We start from the raw sequence: 20,778 nt of genomic DNA, 5'->3' as shown, positions 1-20,778 counted from the left end.
TGCGATGTGCCCACAAGGTGGAATTCAATTCTGCACATGTTGCAGCGACTGTGGCAGCACTGACGAGCCCTGGTGCAATACGTTTTGACGTATAGCCTGAGCCAACAAGATCCAGAGGTGGGGCAAATCACTCTGCAGGAGTGGTCTCAGATCAGGGACCTATGCACCCTTCTGCACAGTTTTGAAATAGCGATGAAAATGTTTAGTGCTGACGATGCCATTATCAGCATGACTATTCCGGTCATTTACATGCTGGAGCACACCTTAAACAGAATTCAAAGTCAGGTGGTGGGACAAGAGGAGGAGGAACAGGAGGAGTCGTATGCAGAAGGGATAATATCTCCAAGGTCCAGATGGTCAGCAACACCAAGGCGGCTGGCATTGGAGGCTGGGGGAGAGGGATTACTGAGGGCGCATGGTAGCAGCCAAACTGTTGAGGAAGGTGCAGGAGGCGAGGAAGAAGTGGAGGACGAACTGGCGCTGGGCATGGAAGACTCATCAGATGAGGGAGACCTTGATCAAATTTCTGTTGTGCGAGGTTGGGGTGAGAGGGCAGAGGAAGGAAGCATGATTCTCACCTCGCCGCCACCAAGACAATAAGGACTTGGTCCTCCTGGATGCGCAAGAAACATGAGTGCCTTCTTGCTGCACTACCTGCAACATGACCCTCGGATTGTCTGAATCTGAAGTAATGCCGACTACTGGGTTGCCACACTCCTAGATCCCTGGTACAAAAGTAAATTTGGCTAAATAATTCCTGCCATAGAAAGGGATTCACGCATGCAGGAGTATCAGCAGAGACTGTTAAAGAATCTTACATGTGCTTTTCCACAAAACACCAGTGGTGCACGTAGTGAATCTCTGAGTTCTTCTAACTTGCCAACTGTGGGACTGTCGAGTCATCACTCAAACTGTAACAGTAACATCGTATCTGGTGGTAACAGCAATTTTTTCCAATCATTTCAAGATTCTTTTAGCCCATCCTTTGCAAGGACACAGAAGACAAGTCTGACGCATAGCCAACGCCTAGAGAGGATGGTACAGGAGTATCTCCAAGTTAACATCGATGCCACGACTGTGGAACTGGACCCTTGCTCATTTTGGGCTTCAAATCTGGAAAAATGGCCTGAGCTCGCCACTCACGCCTTGGAGATCTTGTCGTGCCCCGCAGCCAGCGTTCCCTCTGAACGTGTGTTCAGCGCTGCTGGTGGTGTGCTGACATATAAGCGAATGCGGCTGTCCAGTGACAATGTAGACAGACTAACGTTCATCAAGATGAACAAATCCGCAAGGACTTTTCTACCCCTGTGTCATCCTGGGGAGACTAAAAGATTGGTGATTTTTGAAAATCACTTCACCAACCATTTTAAGAAACTCTAGCGAAATTGATGCCACTTAAGTGGTGTCTGTGGCCCAATTTTTGGAAAAAATTGAGACTCTTTATGGAGTCCCCTTGCTTTGTTTTACATGACGTTGCCATCGTCAATTCCAGGTGGGTGGGGTCGCTCCCCCCCATTTTAACCTTTAGAAACTACATACACTATGGCTTGGGGTAACACAGATGGTTGAGTCTGCAGAGCTGTTTACTCATACTATGGCCTGGGATTCAGAGGTCTGCTCCAAAGTTTCAGTGTCTGCAAGTCAGCAGAGTAGCCCACCCATGAGGCAAGCTACACCGCCTGTTTATCTAAGTACTAATTTTTAATTGCATCTAGCCCAGGAAATCCTTTTGGGCCTAGTAGCATTTTGTGCTACTCAGCAGAGTAGCCCACCCTTGAAGCAAGCTACACCTCCTGTTTATCTAAGTACTAATTTTTAACTGCATCTAGCCCAGGCAATACTTTGGGCCTAGTAGCAGTGTCTGCTACTCAGCAGAGTACCCCACCCATGAAGCAAGCTGCACCGCCTTCTTCCTTTTTCAATCTAACCCCTCGACTCTGGGGTGTCCGCTCTCCCTCCAGCTCTCTCCTTCTCACAGGTGGACTACTGCGTGTATTCACACTGTGGCGAATCTTTTGGGCCCAGGCATAAGAAGTCGTTGCGGTAATGGATAATATGTGCCCCCTCTGCCCCCTCAGAAACGTCCATGACGACCCATTCGAGGAAGCAACTAAATGCCTCATATAGTGAGTAGGATATGGAGCACACCATGGGCAAACAGCGATCTATGTAGTATGCTCCTTCACAGAAGCAGCCCAATAGGTGGACACTATTCGGAGGCACAGGTAGTAATCGTAACTCCCCCTCAATGTCTGTTTTTGCCATTAGGGTGCCCCTTCCCAACTTCCTGACCCGCCTGATTGCCTCGTCAAAGTTGGTACAGTATATAGTACTGTACTTGGTTCCGCGTCGATGTTGTCGTTTACTGACCTGCCCCTTGGATATGACAAATGGTGCATTAGTCTGAATGTATTGGGTTCCTTTTTTGGCATGACTCCCAACGGGGATACCACTACGTCTTCTAAGGAAAGTGTTCTGAATGGACCCGCCACCATTCTACCTAAAGTTTATTTATTTTTTAAATTTTTTCTGGGTGTTGGTAGGATGATTTTCACTCCTCCACCTCTTTTCTTTTCGCAAAGACTATATGTACTTGTGACTTTTCCATGTGCTTGTTGTGTCTTCTGAGCAGTTTGTCAGCTTTTGGACACCTTTTAATGTCTTTTCTATGTGTTTTCTATGTGTTTGTATGTGTTTGTGCTTGCCTGCCATTGGTTTCAAAGGGGTTTTGACGGTGTTCGTCGAACATTCGACTAACATTTGTCGAACACGCCCCAATTCGATGAACCGAACTCGAACACTAGGGGGGTGGCTCAACACTAGATGTTACATGGGCTCATCTTCTCATTCAGGTCTGTACAATATCAGATCCTCTCGTTGAAGATCTTCTGTATAAGTGAATTTACCCGATTTACCTATCAAGGATGGCTATGGACAGAGACAAGATGGTGGAGAGGATATTACACCTCACCCTAGAGATCCTTTTCTGGCTTACTGGAGAGGTGAGAGATTCTGATGACGTCACATTACATCATTCTTACAGTATCTTTGGGAATAGAGGGACAAAACTGGAGGGGTGAGGACTTTGGAAATGTCTGTAGTAAGATTCATTAATGTGTTTCTCCATGACCAGGATTATAAAGTAGTGAAGAATACCTCTAGTACACACTGTCAGGACCCTGAGTCTGAGGGATGGGGAAGACCCCTGAGGCCAATCACTGGGCCTCCACCTTACCCCCTGATACATGAGGACATCGATGACCAGAAGATCCTAGAACTCACCTACAAGATGACTGAGCTGCTGACTGGAGAGGTGACACTGCGGGGAATTGCTGGGACATTACACAGTAATGCTATGAAGGGATTTGGGGGGATGACGGTATCATTGTATGTGTTAGGTTCCTATAAGATGTCAGGATGTTGCCATCTATTTCTCCATGGAGGAGTGGGAGTATTTAGAAGGACACAAAGATCTGTACAAGGACATCATGATGGAGGTTCCCCAGCCCCTCACATCATCAGGTAATAGACAGAACTAAATACACATGACCTGTAATTATCTGTATGTAAAAAATGAATTCACTCTTTGTATGTTTTCCTCCAGTTTTATCCAGTAAGCGAACAACACAAGAGATATGTCTCTATCCTCTTCTTCCACAGGACTGTAAACAAGAAGTTCTCAATGTTCCTCAGGATCATCAGGTAGATAGAGAGAAAGTGTCATGAGATCTTCCCTATGATGTGTAGGCGGCTTTGAAGGTCTTGTGTTTAGTCTTGTTTTATCCACCAGTATTATATGTGTTATACTTGTGTAATGAGAACAGTGGAGATCGCAGGAGTAGAGCTGATCATAGATGCAACTTCTCCATCTGTCTGTGACATTTACAATATTTCTTTCAGAGTGAAGATCTGACCCATATTAATACTACAGAAACATATGTGAGGGGTGATGAGCGGTGTAAAGAGGAGATTTCTATATATGACTACCCAAGTGAGTAGTAACCACTAAATGTGGAGAAGTCACAGTTTCTTCTCAGTCACCAGCTGTGGTTGCTTTATCGGTGGTATAGTCCGACCGTATCATTAGTGTGATCACCATTTTACTTCTAGACCTCAACATTCTTCTCCACCCAAAACTGTACAAATGACTGGGCATTGAAAGCCCTTGTCTATAGAACTTACAAACTGGAGGATCCACCTGCCCCCAGGGATAAGGAAGCACTGACCGTTACCTGCCCACATCTGTAAACTACAAAGCCAAATGACATATATATATATAGAATGTGCAGACAAGTTAGAAAAGCACTTGAAGAAAAATATTATGGTTGGTCTCTTAGAGAAAGCGGAGGGTAAAGATGTTGCCTTTGTAGCAGCAATGCCAGCGTTTCTGTGTGGTCCTTTTCCAATTTCCTGGCAGGAATGCCGCCATACTCACCACCATCGCCACTCGGTGTTGTCTCTGTTTCCTGATGCCTCCTCCTTTTCCTGGCCTGTGGCGCGGCTAGTGTGCGCTTCCCAATATTTTAATGGGCAGCACGCACATTTTGCAAATAGCTGGAAGGCATCCGGTATATAATACACTCTCCCCAGAAGGGAGGTTCCTGAGGACCTCCTGTGGTTTCCTACTTAGTGTTTGTGCAACTAGTATGTTGCCAGGTGCCTCTCCTTGAGTCCCATATTGTCTGAACCTGTTCTTGATACCCATATTGTTGAACTAGCAGCACAGTCTGTCCTGGCTAGTTTTCCAGAATCTGAACTGTCTGAATAAGGATTCGTGTTTGTCCTGTCTAGTGATCCAGAATCAGTACAGTTTGTACCAGCTCTGATATCTAGTTTACCAGTATCCGAATCCTGTCCTGTCAGAAACTGCGAGTCCATGTCCATTACTGAGATCCTGACACTTGGGGCCAACTACTGAAGTACCATGGACTTCACAAGATTGATTCCTTGTGGCTACGTGCAGCGCAAGCCTAACTCCACCATTGGGAACTTTAGTGGAAATAAGGTATCCACTTAGCCACGCTGTTATGACCCCAATGGCGAGGGTCTCAAAGATATCAGCAAGACTGCGAAGTACAAAAATCCAGCTCATAGGGCAGTGGTAACTGGGTTGACCATATATCTACTCCTAACGCCAACACTAGAAGTAGCCGGGGAACATGCCTACGTTGGTCGCTAGATGTCTCGCGCCAGCCGGAGAGCTAACTACCCCTAGAAGAGGAAAACAAAGACCTCTCTTGCCTCCAGAGAAAAGACCCCAAAAGTTGGATACAAGCCCCCCACAAATAATAACGGTGAGGTAAGAGGAAATGACAAACACAGAGATGAACTAGGTTTAGCAAAGAGAGGCCCACTTACTAATAGCAGAATGTAGTAAGATAACTTATATGGTCAACAAAAACCCTATCACAAAACCACACTGGAGATTCGAGAACCCCCGAACCGTCTAACGGCCCGGGGGGAGAACTCCAGCCTCCCTAGAGCTTCCAGCAAGGATAGGATACAGATTATGTACAAGCTGGACAAAAATGCAAACAAAAACAAATAGCAAAAAGCAAGAGAGCAGACTTAGCTTAATCAAGCAGGAACCAGGATCAGTAGATCAGAGCACTACAGAATAGCTCTGATATCAACGTTGCCAGGCATTGAACTGAAGGTCCAGGGAGCTTATATAGCAACACCCCTGACCTAACGACCCAGGTGAGCATACAAGGGATGAATGACATACCCAGAGTCAAATCACTAGTAGCCACTAGAGGGAGCCAAAAGGTAAATTCACAACAGTACCCCCCCCTTAGTGAGGGGTCACCGAACCCTCACCAAGACCACCAGGGCGATCAGGATGAGCGGCGTGAAAGGCACGAACTAAATCGGCCGCATGCACATCAGAGGCGACCACCCAGGAATTATCCTCCTGACCATAGCCCTTCCACTTAACCAGGTACTGAAGCCTCCGCCTGGAGAGACGAGAATCTAAGATCTTCTCCACCACGTACTCCAACTCGCCCTCAACCAACACCGGAGCAGGAGGCTCAGCAGAAGGAACCACAGGCACAACGTACCGCCGCAACAAGGACCTATGAAATACGTTGTGAATGGCAAACGACACCGGAAGATCCAGGCGAAAGGATACAGGATTAATGATTTCCAATATCTTGTAAGGACCAATGAAGCGAGGCTTAAATTTGGGAGAGGAGACCTTCATAGGAACAAATCGAGAAGACAGCCATACCAAATCCCCAACGCGAAGTCGGGGACCCACACCGCGGCGGCGGTTGGCAAAACGCTGAGCCTTCTCCTGTGACAACTTCAAGTTGTCCACCACATGACTCCAGATCCGCTGCAACCTATCCACCACGGAATCCACCCCAGGACAGTCAGAAGGCTCCACATGTCCCGAGGAAAAACGAGGATGGAAACCAGAGTTGCAGAAAAATGGCGAAACCAAGGTGGCGGAACTAGCCCGATTATTAAGGGCAAATTCAGCCAACGGCAAGAAGGTCACCCAATCATCCTGATCAGAAGAGACAAAACACCTCAAATAAGCCTCCAGAGTCTGATTAGTTCGCTCCGTTTGTCCGTTAGTCTGGGGATGGAAAGCGGACGAAAACGACAAATCAATGCCCATCCTACCACAAAAGGATCGCCAGAACCTGGAAACAAACTGGGATCCTCTGTCCGACACAATATTCTCAGGAATGCCGTGCAAACGAACCACGTTCTGGAAGAACACAGGAACCAGATCAGAAGAGGAAGGCAGTTTAGGCAAAGGAACCAGATGGACCATCTTGGAGAAACGATCACATATCACCCAGATGACAGACATGCCCTGAGACACCGGAAGATCCGAAATGAAATCCATAGAGATGTGTGTCCAAGGTCTCTTCGGGACAGGCAAGGGCAAGAGCAACCCGCTGGCACGAGAACAGCAAGGCTTAGCTCGAGCACAAGTACCACAGGACTGCACAAATGACCGCACATCCCTTGACAAGGAAGGCCACCAAAAGGACCTGGCCACCAGATCTCTGGTGCCAAAAATTCCCGGGTGCCCTGCCAACACTGAGGAATGAACCTCAGAAATGACTCTGCTGGTCCATTTAGCAGGCACAAACAATCTGTCAGGTGGACAAGAGTCAGGCCTACCAGCCTGAAATCTCTGCAACACATGTCGCAGATCTGGAGAAATAGCAGACAAGATAACTCCTTCCTTAAGAATACCCACAGGTTCAGCGACTCCAGGAGCATCAGGCACAAAGCCCCTAGACAGAGCATCGGCCTTCACATTCTTAGAACCTGGTAAATACGAGACCACAAAGTCAAAACGGGAGAAAAACAATGACCAGCGGGCCTGTCTAGGATTCAGGCGTTTAGCAGACTCGAGATACATCAGATTTTTGTGATCAGTCAAGACCACCACATGATGCTTAGCACCCTCGAGCCAATGACGCCACTCCTCAAATGCCCACTTCATGGCCAACAACTCCCGATTGCCCACATCATAATTTCGCTCTGCCGGCGAAAACTTCCTAGAGAAGAAGACACAAGGTCTCATAGTAGAGCAACCAGGGCCTCTCTGCGACAAAACGGCCCCTGCCCCAATCTCCGAAGCATCCACCTCAACCTGAAAGGGAAGTGAGATGTCAGGCTGGCACAAAACAGGCGCCGAAGTAAACCGGCGTTTCAACTCCTGGAAAGCCTCCACGGCAGCAGGAGCCCAGTTAGCTACATCAGAGCCTTTCTTGGTCATATCCGTCAGCGGTTTAACAACGCTAGAGAAATTTGCGATAAAACGACGGTAGAAGTTAGCAAAACCCAAGAATTTCTGAAGACTCTTAACTGACGAGGGTTGAGTCCAATCATGAATAGCTCGGACCTTGACTGGATCCATCTCCACAGCAGAAGGGGAAAAAATGAACCCCAAAAAGGGAACCTTCTGTACACCAAAGAGACACTTTGAGCCTTTTACAAACAAAGAATTTTCACGCAAAATCTCAAAAACCATCCTGACCTGCTCCACATGCGAGTCCCAATGTGGAGTCTTCAATGAGTCGGGTCATGTATCTTCTGCAACTTCCCTTCTCAGACGGCGTCAGGGAGATCTGTCTATATGCCATTATGCTGTCTCGTTCTGCTCCCTGTCTTCCTAACTTATTTGGAACGATGAAGCTTTGGTAGCAGCCTTCTAGGAGAGTTTGTCCAGAAGGATTAAGGACGAATTGGCAGGTTGAGACATTCCTGCTACTCTAGATGACCTGATTTCTCTGGCAATCCGGATTGACCTCATTCTCCAGTAATGGACCAGAGATGTGACGCGTGCGAGGAAAGCAGCGTCTGGCTCCATCCTTTCAGAGACTGATAGTTCCCCAACCTTTTAAAACAGCTATCTTCTATGAACCTATGTAGATAGATTGTGCTAGGTTGGCAAAGCAGCAGCCGGTACACCATCGTGCCAGTGGATTGTGATACTTCTGCAGTAGCAGTGAAAATTTCATTACTTTTTGTCCTGGGAAGTCTGAAATACTCCAAAGCCTAGGACCTGTAGGAGAGGCTACCCTATGTGAGAGTAATACCTCTCCACCGTTGACTCTGTATCATGTGGAGGCTTCCAGTTCATTGACACAGCCTACCTCTACTCTAAATTAGTGGGAAATTTCTTGCAGCAATATGTGGTAGTTCCGTATGAGATTCCCATCATTAGTTCCAGAGTCCTTTGATAGTGTCATTCGTCAAAGGAAAGGTCCAATCCGAAGCTTTTCAAGTAGTTACTGAGCAAGTATTACTCCAGATAGGAATGTTGCTTATGGAGAAGATTGCTTTTCTATGTGCTCTCTGGTCTATTTCATCCACTCTCTTGGGTCTTCAATAGCTATGAACTGTTCCTGAAACCAATGTTGTTCGAACCAGAACACCAGAGCATATGGTGTGCTCATATGGTCCCTACAAGACCAGGTCCAGTCTTTCTAATTAAACATTGCTTTAATGATCGACAACATTAAATGTACAGTGTGAATTTCTGTACAGTAACAACTGAGTTTCTCTTTATCTTGACTTTTCAGTTTCTTTTTAAACTCATTTCTTTCAAGGATTGTGATAAACTACATAAAAACATTACACCTGTGCCATGATATATCTCTAAGCTGTGCATTGCTGATGGCTGTAATTATTATTATTATTTATTATTATAGCGCCATTTATTCCATGGCGCTTTACATGTGAGGAGGGGTATACATAATAAAAACAAGTACAATAATCTTAAACAATACAGGTCACAACTGGTACAGGAGGAGAGGACCCTGCCCACGAGGGATCACAATCTACAAATATACATTTCTTCACGCCTGCAGGAGATGTGTTGGCATGGTTCGAGCCCTGGTTTCATGGATTCACTCTGTCATAAACTACTGTCATGATCTCTGCAGGCAGAGATCATAGCAAGCCTATAGAGGGACAAGCTCTCGGAAGATGGAACTATACTGACCATGAACTAAGCCTGCCGCGCAACTAGAAATAGCCAGGTAGCATTTCCTATTTATCGCTAGATGCCCAGCTCTGGCCTAAGACCTAAATAGCTAGCAGAGGGAAATATAAGACCTGGCTCACCTCTAGAGAAATATTCCAAAGAAGACAGTAGGCCCCCACATATAATGACGGTGAGTTCAGATGAAACAACAAACGCAGCAGGAAAATAGTCTTAGCAAATTTGAGGTCCGCTTACTAGATAGCAGAAGACAGATAGTATACTTTCATGGTCAGCAGAAAAACACTAACAAAACACCATCCAGAGATTACCTTAAACTCTGGCATTAACTCATAACGCCAGAGTAGCAATCCCTGATCAACGAGAGCTTTCCAGACACAGTAACAAAACTTCAGCTGTGAACTGGAACAAATAGGCAAAACAAAACATGGACAAAAGTCCAACTTATCTAGTAGTTGTCTAGAAGCAGGAACAAGCACTGAGAGGCATCAGATAACATTGTTGACCGGCAAGAAACCACCAGAGAAATGAGCTTAAATAGCGACACCCACTACTGATGGAACCAGGTGAAACAGGAAAGAGGATGACAAGTCCAATTCCACAAGCGGCCACCGGGGGAGCCCAGAATCCAAATTCACAACAGTACCCCCCCCTCAAGGAGGGGGCACCGAACCCTCACCAGATCCACCAGGGCGACCAGGATGAGCCCTATGGAAGGCACGAACAAGATCAGAAGCATGAACATCAGATGCATTGACCCAAGAATTATCCTCCTGGCCGTAACCCTTCCAGTTGACCAGATACTGGAGTCTCCGTCTGGAAACACGAGAGTCCAAAATTTTCTCCACAACGTACTCCAACTCACCCTCAACCAACACCGGAGCAGGAGGCTCAACTGAAGGCACAACAGGTACCTCATACCTGCGCAATAACGACCGATGAAAAACGTTATGAATGGAAAAGGACGCAGGGAGGTCCAAACGGAAAGAAACAGGATTAAGAATCTCCAATATTCTATAAGGGCCGATGAACCGAGGTTTAAACTTAGGAGAAGAGACCCTCATAGGGACAAAACGAGAAGACAACCACACCAAATCTCCAACACAAAGCCGAGAACCAACACGACGATGACGGTTGGCAAAACGCTGAGTCTTCTCCTGGGACAACTTCAAATTGTCCACAACCTGCCCCCAGATGTGATGCAATCTCTCCACCACCGCATCCACTCCAGGACAATCCGAGGATTCCACCTGACCGGAGGAAAATCGAGGGTGAAACCCCGAATTACAGAAAAACGGGGACACCAAGGTGGAAGAGCTGGCCCGATTATTGAGGGCGAACTCTGCCAATGGCAAAAAAGCAACCCAATCATCCTGGTCAGCAGAGACAAAACACCTCAGATATGTCTCCAGGGTCTGATTAGTCCGCTCGGTCTGGCCATTAGTCTGAGGGTGAAAAGCAGATGAAAAAGACAAATCTATGCCCATCCTAGCACAGAATGCCCGCCAAAATCTAGACACAAATTGGGTACCTCTGTCAGAAACAATATTCTCAGGAATACCGTGCAATCGGACAACATTCTGAAAAAACAGAGGAACCAACTCAGAAGAAGAAGGCAACTTGGGCAGAGGAACCAAATGGACCATTTTAGAGAAACGGTCACAGACCACCCAGATGACAGACATCTTCTGGGAAACAGGCAGATCTGAAATAAAATCCATCGAGATGTGTGTCCAAGGCCTCTTAGGAATAGGCAAGGGCAACAGCAGTCCGCTAGCCCGAGAACTACAAGACTTGGCCCGAGCACAAACGTCACATGACTGCACAAAGACTCGCACATCTCGTGACAGGGAAGGCCACCAGAAGGATCTTGCCACCAAATCCCTGGTACCAAAAATTCCGGGATGACCTGCCAATGCAGAAGAATGTACCTCAGAGATGACTCTGCTGGTCCAATCATCCGGAACAAACAGTCTATCAGGCGGACAACGATCCGGTCTATCCGCCTGAAACTCTTGCAAGGACCGCCGCAGATCAGGAGAAACGGCCGACAAAATTACTCCCTCCCTAAGGATACCTGTGGGTTCAGAATTACCAGGAGAGTCCGGGTCAAAACTCCTAGAAAGGGCATCTGCCTTAACATTCTTAGAACCCGGTAGGTATGACACCACAAAATTAAAGCGAGAAAAAAATAAAGACCAGCGCGCCTGTCTAGGATTCAGGCGTCTGGCAGTCTCAAGATAAATCAAATTTTTGTGGTCAGTCAATACCACCACCTGATGCCTAGCCCCCTCGAGCCAATGGCGCCACTCCTCAAACGCCCACTTCATGGCCAAAAGCTCCCGATTCCCGACATCATAATTCCGCTCTGCGGGCGAAAATTTGCGAGAAAAGAAGGCACAAGGCCTAATGACGGAGCAGTCGGAACCTTTCTGCGACAACACTGCCCCAGCTCCGATCTCCGAAGCGTCAACCTCAACCTGAAAAGGCAGATTCACATCAGGCCGACGCAACACAGGGGCAGAGGCAAAACGGCGCTTAAGCTCCTGAAAGGCCTCTACAGCATGAGGGGACCAATTAGCAACATCAGCGCCTTGTCTGGTCAAATCAGTCAGTGGTTTAACGACATCCGAAAAACCAGCAATAAATCGGCGGTAAAAGTTGGCAAAGCCCAAAAATCTCTGAAGACCCTTAAGAGAGGAGGGCTGAGTCCAGTCACAAATAGCTTGCACCTTGACGGGATCCATCTCAATGGAAGAGGGAGAAAAAATATACCCCAAAAAGGAAATTTTCTGGACCCCAAAAACGCACTTAGACCCCTTCACACATAAAGAATTAGACCGCAGAACCTGAAAAACTCTCCTGACCTGCTGGACATGAGAGTCCCAGTCATCAGAAAAAATCAGAATATCATCCAGATATATTATCATAAATTTATCCAGAAAATCGCGGAAAATATCATGCATAAAAGACTGGAAAACTGAAGGGGCATTAGAAAGACCAAAAGGCATGACCAAATACTCAAAGTGGCCCTCGGGCGTATTAAATGCGGTCTTCCACTCATCCCCCTGCCTGATCCGCACCAAATTATACGCCCCACGAAGATCAATTTTAGAGAACCACTTAGCACCCTCTATACGAGCAAACAAATCAGTAAGCAATGGCAATGGGTATTGATACTTAACAGTGATCTTATTTAGAAGCCGATAATCAATACATGGTCTCAAAGAGCCGTCTTTTTTTGAGACAAAGAAAAACCCAGCTCCCAAGGGAGAAGAAGATGGACGAATATGTCCCTTTTCCAAAGACTCCTTTATATATTCCCGCATAGCAGCATGTTCCGGCACAGACAGATTAAACAAACGACCCTTTGGATATTTACAACCCGGTATCAAATCTATGGCACAATCGCACTCACGGTGCGGAGGTAACGACCCAAGCTTGGGTTCGTCAAAGACGTCTTGATAATCAGAGAGGAACTCAGGGACTTCAGAGGGAATGGACGACGAAATAGAAACCAAAGGTAAGTCCCCATGAATACCCTTACATCCCCAGCTCAACACAGACATTGCTCTCCAGTCCAAGACTGGGTTGTGAGACTGCAACCATGGCAATCCCAGTACCAAATCGTCATGTAAATTATACAGCACCAGGAAACGAATAATCTCCTGGTGATCCGGATTGATACGCATGGTTACTTGTGTCCAGTATTGTGGTTTATTATTAGCCAATGGGGTGGAGTCAATCCCCTTCAGAGGAATAAGAGTCTCCAAAGGCTCTAAATCAAAACCACAACGATTGGCAAAGGACCAATCCATAAGACTCAGAGCGGCGCCAGAGTCAACATAGGCGTCCGTGGCAATGGATGACAAAGAGCAAATCAGGGTTACAGACAAAATAAACTTAGACTGAATGGTGCCAATGGAAACAGACTTATCAAGCTTCTTTGTACGCCTAGAGCATGCTGATATAACATGAGTAGAATCCCCACAATAGAAACACAATCCATTCTTCCGTCTAAAATTCTGTCGCTCGCTCCTGGACAGAATTCTATCACACTGCATACTTTCTGGCGTCTTTTCCATAGACACCGCCAGATGGTGCACCGGTTTGCGCTCCCGCAGACGCCTATCAATCTGAATAGCCATTGTCATGGACTCATTCAGACCTGCAGGCACAGGGAACCCCACCATAACATCCCTAACGGCATCAGAGAGACCTTCTCTGAAAGTTGCCGCCAAGGCGCACTCATTCCACTGAGTAAGCACAGACCATTTACGGAATTTTTGGCAGAAAACTTCAGCTTCGTCTTGCCCCTGAGATAGTGCCATCAAAGTTTTTTCTGCCTGAAGTTCCAAATGAGGTTCCTCATAAAGCAAGCCCAAGGCCAGAAAAAACGCATCCACATCGCGTAACGCAGGATCCCCTGCTGGCAATGAGAAGGCCCAATCTTGAGGGTCACCCCTGAGCAAGGAAATCACAATCCTAACCTGCTGAGCAGGGTCTCCAGCTAAACGAGACTTCAGGGACAAATAAAGCTTACAATTATTTCGGAAATTCTGGAAGCTAGCTCTATTCCCTGTGAAGAACTCCGGCAAAGGAATTCTCGGCTCAGATACCGGAGCATGTACCACAAAATCTTGTAAATTTTGTACTTTCGTGATGAGATTATTCAAACCCGCAGTTACACTCTGGAGATCCATTATTGTCAGGTGCACACAGAGCCATACAGAGATTAGGAGGAGAGAGAGAAAAAAGACTGCAGCAAGGCAGACTGGAGGAAAAAAAAAAAAAAAAAAAAAAATTCCAGCAGACTTCTTATAACTCTCCTTTCTCAACCTGGGTCTTTAACACTTTAGAGGCCGGTCAAACTGTCATGATCTCTGCAGGCAGAGATCATAGCAAGCCTATAGAGGGACAAGCTCTCGGAAGATGGAACTATACTGACCATGAACTAAGCCTGCCGCGCAACTAGAAATAGCCAGGTAGCATTTCCTATTTATCGCTAGATGCCCAGCTCTGGCCTAAGACCTAAATAGCTAGCAGAGGGAAATATAAGACCTGGCTCACCTCTAGAGAAATATTCCAAAGAAGACAGTAGGCCCCCACATATAATGACGGTGAGTTCAGATGAAACAACAAACGCAGCAGGAAAATAGTCTTAGCAAATTTGAGGTCCGCTTACTAGATAGCAGAAGACAGATAGTATACTTTCATGGTCAGCAGAAAAACACTAACAAAACACCATCCAGAGATTACCTTAAACTCTGGCATTAACTCATAACGCCAGAGTAGCAATCCCTGATCAACGAGAGCTTTCCAGACACAGTAACAAAACTTCAGCTGTGAACTGGAACAAATAGGCAAAACAAAACATGGACAAAAGTCCAACTTATCTAGTAGTTGTCTAGAAGCAGGAACAAGCACTGAGAGGCATCAGATAACATTGTTGACCGGCAAGAAACCACCAGAGAAATGAGCTTAAATAGCGACACCCACTACTGATGGAACCAGGTGAAACAGGAAAGAGGATGACAAGTCCAATTCCACAAGCGGCCACCGGGGGAGCCCAGAATCCAAATTCACAACAAACTACATTATGTTTTTGATCCTAAGTATTCAGATTACTGCACAATCTCTCCTGAAATCGGGGCACTAATACTTTCTCTACTCTTCTGGTCAGGACTGATAATAGATTGCAACTCCGGTTTAGTATTGGAGTGGGATAGTCCTGACTCACTTATGTGAGTCTGTAACTTCCTGGTAGCTTTTTTTAAAAAAGTCTCCCTTGCCTCTTCCAAATGCTCGAGATCTAAATTGAAGACACATCAGCTCTTAACTATTGTAAAAAGTTCTCTTTGAATGTCTGATATCTCTTCAACAAACTCATCTGACAGAAAATATTGTCCATTACGATAGTTTATATTGCCAAGAGCCATCGAGCCCCGTACTCTAATTACCCCAGAGAGGTTTCACCAATAGTTATTCATTTTTTACTGAAGAATATTGTTGAGTTTGATCATTTCAGTAGATGTGTTATTGCCTATACTCACAGTTTTTGACTACAGTAGTTAGTGCTCAAAATACTCTGATTTAACCACTTCCTGCATACAGTCTTGTGTTCCTAATGCGGTCCCATTTTTTTCAAATCTGAAGTGTGTCACTTTATGTGGTGATAACTTTGGAATTCTTTACAAAAGATGAAACAGATGGACCTTACAAATTATTTTCCAACTTCTCTTTAGTCCAACAATACCCCATATACAGTTGTACACTACTGTCTGGGCAGATGGCAGGGTTAAGAAGGGAAGGAGCGCTGGAATAGTTTGGTCACAGCAACCCTAATGTTAGTGGCTGGACAGCGCCTGCTCCGCACCGAACTACTGGTTCTGACGTCTCCTACATTACCAGCGCTGCCTGCAGAATGAATAAGGCAACGCCTCGTGACAGAAGCAGACGTCACAGGAGCAGTTCCCAGACGGAATGTAGATAAAACGAGGAGAAAAAAGTGCAATAGAGTTTTATGCAAGGGAGAAAAAGATGTTAAATAAGGTTATGCTAACCTGATTTAGTTGTGTATACACATTTCCATGGCTTATAAATCCAGCTGCTGCAAGTCCAATGTGTCATCAGACCGAGAAATCACAGATAAGGAGAATTTGTGAATAATCCGCTGGTATCACATATAATAGATACAAGTACAGACAGAAATTATTTGCAGTTTTTCCTTTATTCAGTCAACGTGTTTCGAAGTGCTACAGACTTCTTCATCAGTATAAGAAAACCATAGTTTACCACACATTGCAGCTATATTTATAGTGATCCCAAAGGGAATATAACATCCCATATGTAGAACCCCTAATATATCAAAATGGCAGAAAACCAGAGAAGTAGAAATCCCCGTAAAGTGACTCCATCTTAGAAAGTATAACCCTCAGTGAATTAATTTATAAATGCAATGAATGTTTTGACTCCACGGACACTTTCCAGAATTTAGTACGCAGTGGATGCTGGAAAGTGAAAAATTGTAAATATATGATTATATTACCCAAAACATAGTGCCCAGATTGTGCTCCAGGAAACACACACACCGTAAATTAAGTGGGTTCTCCTCACTATAGCAAAGCCAAATTCATGGATGCTAAATGTGGTTTGGGCGCACTGCAAAGCTCAGAAGCGAGGGGGAGATTTGACTTTGGGAGAGCGGATATTGCTGGACTTGTTTATGGAAACGTCTGTTTTTCTGTTGACAGATGAGGGACCTGAGTGGGGGCTTGTTTTTTGTGAGATGAGTAGATGTTTTTATTGGCATTATTTTGGCCAACATAACATTGGTGGCCTTTTAATCCATATTACTGAGGGAGAATGAACAAACAGTTGAATACCACGCTCTACTGGTTCATCCTATGAGGTTTTCTGTTAGACTGAACTGTCATTGACTTGGAGAATAATTCAATATTTTTACATAAATTGCCTTTTTTTTCTGGACAGTTTGAGTAGAAATGTTCAAAAATGTAAATTTCAAGGATATTTTATTCAAAAATAATAATTGTTTTTATTATTAGCAGATGACTGTACCAGGAGATCAGAGGGACAACTGACATCTTCAATTTTTAAATCAGATAATCTAAAGATCCCACAGGATACAACTGAAGTGAATGACATTACTTCAGATATACCACCATCTCTTCACTGCAAAGATCTCTCATCTGATCCATTGAAACAGGTCCTGTCTTCATTACTGACTATTAAGGAAAATCAAAGTCTCAAAGTAATCATTAAAAAAACAATTGCTCGTAACGCAAAGAAGCCATTTTCACGTTCAGAATGTGGAAATAGTTTTCCACTTGAAAAGTCTTTTTTTAAACATAAAAAAATTCACACATCAGGGAATACATTTTTTTGTTCCAAGTGTGGGAGATGTTTTAACCAGAAATCAAATCTTGTTACACATCAAAGAACTCACACAAGGAAGGACCTTTTTTCGTGTTCGGAATGGGGAAAACGTTTTAACCAGAAATCAGAAGTTGTTATACACCAAAGAACCCACAAAGGTGAGAAGCTTTTTTCATGTTCAGAATGTGGGAAATGTTTTAAATGGAAAACAAATCTTGATAGCCATCAGAGAACTCACACAGGGGAAAAGCCTTTTTCATGTTCAGAATGTGGGAAGTGTTTTACAGAGAAATCAAGTTTAATCAGACATCAAAGAACTCACACAGGGGAGCTGCATTTTTTGTGTTCAGAATGTGGGAAATGTTTTAACCAGAAATCAGAAGTTGTTATACATCAAAGAACTCACACAGGTGAGAAGCCATTTTCATGTTCAGAATGTGGAAAATGTTTTGTGAAGAAATTATCCCTTCTCAGTCACCAGAGAACCCACACAGGTGATAAACCATTTTCAAGTTCAGAATGTGGAAAATGTTTTGTGAAGAAATTATCCCTTCTCAGTCACCAGAGAACCCACACATGTGAGAAGCTTTTTTCATGTTCAGAATGTGGGAAATGTTTTAACAGGAAAGCGAATCTTGATAGCCATCAGAGAACTCACACAGGGGAGAAGCCATTTTCATGTTTAGAATGTGGGAAATGTTTTAACCAGAAATCAGATGTTGTTGTGCACCAAAGAACCCACACAGGGGAGAAGCCTTTTTCATGTTCAGAATGTGGAAAATGTTTTAAATGGAAAACAAATCTTGATAGCCACCAGAGAACGCACAGAGGGGAGAAGCCTTTTTCATGTTCAGAATGTGGGAAATGTTTTACAGAGAAATCAAATCTAGTCAAACATCAGAGAACCCACAGAGGGGAGAAGCCTTTTTCATGTTCAGAATGTGGAAAATGCTATAAGCAAAAATCAGATTTTGTTAAGCACCAGAAAACCCACACAGGCGAGAAGCCTTATTCATGTTCAGAATGTGGGAAATATTTTAACCAGAAATGGATTCTTGTTAGACATCAAAGCACTCACACAGGGGAGAAGCTTTTTTCATGCTCAGAATGTGGAAAATCTTTTAACCGGAAAGCACATCTTGATAGCCATCAGAGAACCCACAGAGGGGAGAAGCCTTTTTCATGTTCAGAATGTGGGAAATGTTTTACAGAGAAATCAAATCTAGTCAAACATCAGAGAACCCACAGAGGGGAGAAGCCTTTTTCATGTTCAGAATGTGGGAAATGTTTTACAGAGAAAAGAAGTCTAATCAAACATCAGAGAACTCACACAGGGGAGAAGCCATTTTCATGTTCAGAATGTGGGAAATGTTTTACAGAGAAATCAAGTCTTATCAAACATCAAAGAACCCACACAGGGGAGAAGACTTTTTCATGTTCAGAATGTGGGAAATGTTTTATACAGAAATCAAATCTTATCGCACATCAGAAAACTCATATTAAACAGAAATATGTTTAGAGAGTGGGAGCTTTTTTCACTCAAAATCACATCTTGATAGACTCCAGAGCAGTCACGCATGGGAGAATCCATTTCATGTTCAGAATGTGGGAAATGTGTTACATGGAAATCAACTGTTCATAAACATCAGAGAATTCACACAGTGGAGACGCCTTTTTCATGCTCCGAATGTGTGAAATGTTTTAACCAGAAAGCGAATCTTGATAGCCACCAGATAATCCAAACAGGGGAGAACACCACCCAACTGATCTCTGTAAAGGCTAGAAAGTCCCTTGCTGCACAACTAAAAATACCACCTCTGACCTAACTCCCTAATAGGTCGTTGAGGTTTTTCTCATACCCCCTGAGGAACCAGAGGGAAGGCCACAACACACTGTTAACAAAGATAAACGAAAATGTGAAGTAAGATCTGAAAACCTTGGCTGAGAAATTAAAACACTTTCATATATGGCAAAAGAAGGCAAGCTAAGGAGAACCAAAAATAAAAGGAACAAGTATATGCTCCCAGAAGCTTTACAGTGGTAGAAGGAAAAGGTGCTGGGAAGGAAATCAAACAGACTCAGTGCAAGAATACAGCTGGATTTTACCAAACCAGGTAAACCACTTAGCTGCAGGGCTGGAACTCCTGAATACACATTCACCAAGATGTATAGCTGGCAAGGAAGTGGAGTGAAGGGAAAGGTGAACATGTAAAATCCCACCCAAAATGTGATAGAACAAATCAAAATGGGAAAATGAGAAACAGTTGGAGAGGAGCAAAACAAGAAAGGAAAACAAAGACAATATAAACCATCATCATTTGGACAGGGAAGAAAAGGCAATAGCTGAGCAGACAGAACTGACCATTCAGCAATATGTCACCTGATTGAGTCTCCAAACGAAAGTATGACAGTACCCCCACTTCTACGAGGGGCCACTGGACTCTCAGCAACCCCTGACGTCGCTGATAGAACTTTCGCATGAGGCGATTCATAGTTACATAGGTTAAAAAAAGATGTTGCTTCATCAAGTTTAACCTTTCTTCACCAAATATACATTTTTTGCCACTGCATTATCTATAACCCGCATGTACTGAGGAAATCATCCAGCCCTTATTAAAAGCTGTTCTAGTATTTGCCATTGCTACCTCTTGTGGTGGGGCGTTCAAAATTAGGGTGGAAAATGGGGGTGCATCTTATAATTTGAATATACCTTACCGGCTGCGGTGGAGTAGGGTCCCAGGATCGCTGCTGGAGGAGGCAAGAGTGGGGCGTTGCTGCAGGCCGCAGGGTGGGATGAGGGGGTGTTTGGAGGTGCGACACTGCTGGTGTTCGTTGGTGCGGGGGCCCCACCATCATTTTGTGAAAGCCTGGGACCCCCACACTTCCATGGGTTACATTGCGGTGGACTCTGGGAAAATGGCTGCCGGGGGCAGCACATGCACAGATTAAGATCTCGGCAGATTAGATTTTTGCACCAAGATTTTTATCTGCACATATGCTGCACCCAGCAGCCATTTTCCAGGAGTCCACCGCAAAGTGAACTATGGAAGTACGGGGGCTCCGGACTTTCACAAAATGTCGGCTGAGGGAGCCCCCCGCATCACCGAACACCAGCTGAGTCACATATTCGAACACCCCTTTCTCCCAGTCTGGGGTCCGCAGCATCGCCCCACTCCTGCCTCTGCCAACGGATGCTTTAATCCAGGTCTGGGAGGAGATCCCTCAGGAGACCATCCGCTGCCTCATCAGAAGCATGCCCAGGTGTTGTAGCGAGGTCATAAAGGCACGTGGAGGCTACACACAATACTGAGCATCATTTTGACTTGTTTTAAGGACATTACATTCCACTTTAATTTTGTGTGTGACTCCAAATCCAAGCCTCCATTGGTTAATAAATTTGATTT

General features: G+C 44.9%; 1 protein-coding gene across 1 annotated transcript in view; it reads left to right on the top strand.

Moving 5' to 3' along the window:
* Positions 1 to 20,778, top strand: part of LOC143764704 (uncharacterized) — a 124,906-nt gene that overhangs the window by 23,488 nt on the left and 80,640 nt on the right. The window contains exons 2-7 of the mRNA XM_077250556.1: positions 2,853 to 3,002; positions 3,134 to 3,313; positions 3,399 to 3,522; positions 3,605 to 3,702; positions 3,901 to 3,991; positions 17,047 to 17,868. Coding sequence (XP_077106671.1) covers positions 2,925 to 3,002; positions 3,134 to 3,313; positions 3,399 to 3,522; positions 3,605 to 3,702; positions 3,901 to 3,991; positions 17,047 to 17,868 — 1,393 coding nt within the window. The 5' untranslated portion in view covers positions 2,853 to 2,924. The remainder of the gene's footprint in view (positions 1 to 2,852; positions 3,003 to 3,133; positions 3,314 to 3,398; positions 3,523 to 3,604; positions 3,703 to 3,900; positions 3,992 to 17,046; positions 17,869 to 20,778) is intronic.

The sequence above is a fragment of the Ranitomeya variabilis genome, chromosome 4 (genome assembly GCF_051348905.1).
Source record: "Ranitomeya variabilis isolate aRanVar5 chromosome 4, aRanVar5.hap1, whole genome shotgun sequence".
NCBI classification, from domain to species: Eukaryota; Metazoa; Chordata; class Amphibia; order Anura; family Dendrobatidae; genus Ranitomeya; species Ranitomeya variabilis.
Note: the sequence above shows the minus strand (reverse complement) of the source record. Positions and strands in the feature narration are given on the sequence as shown.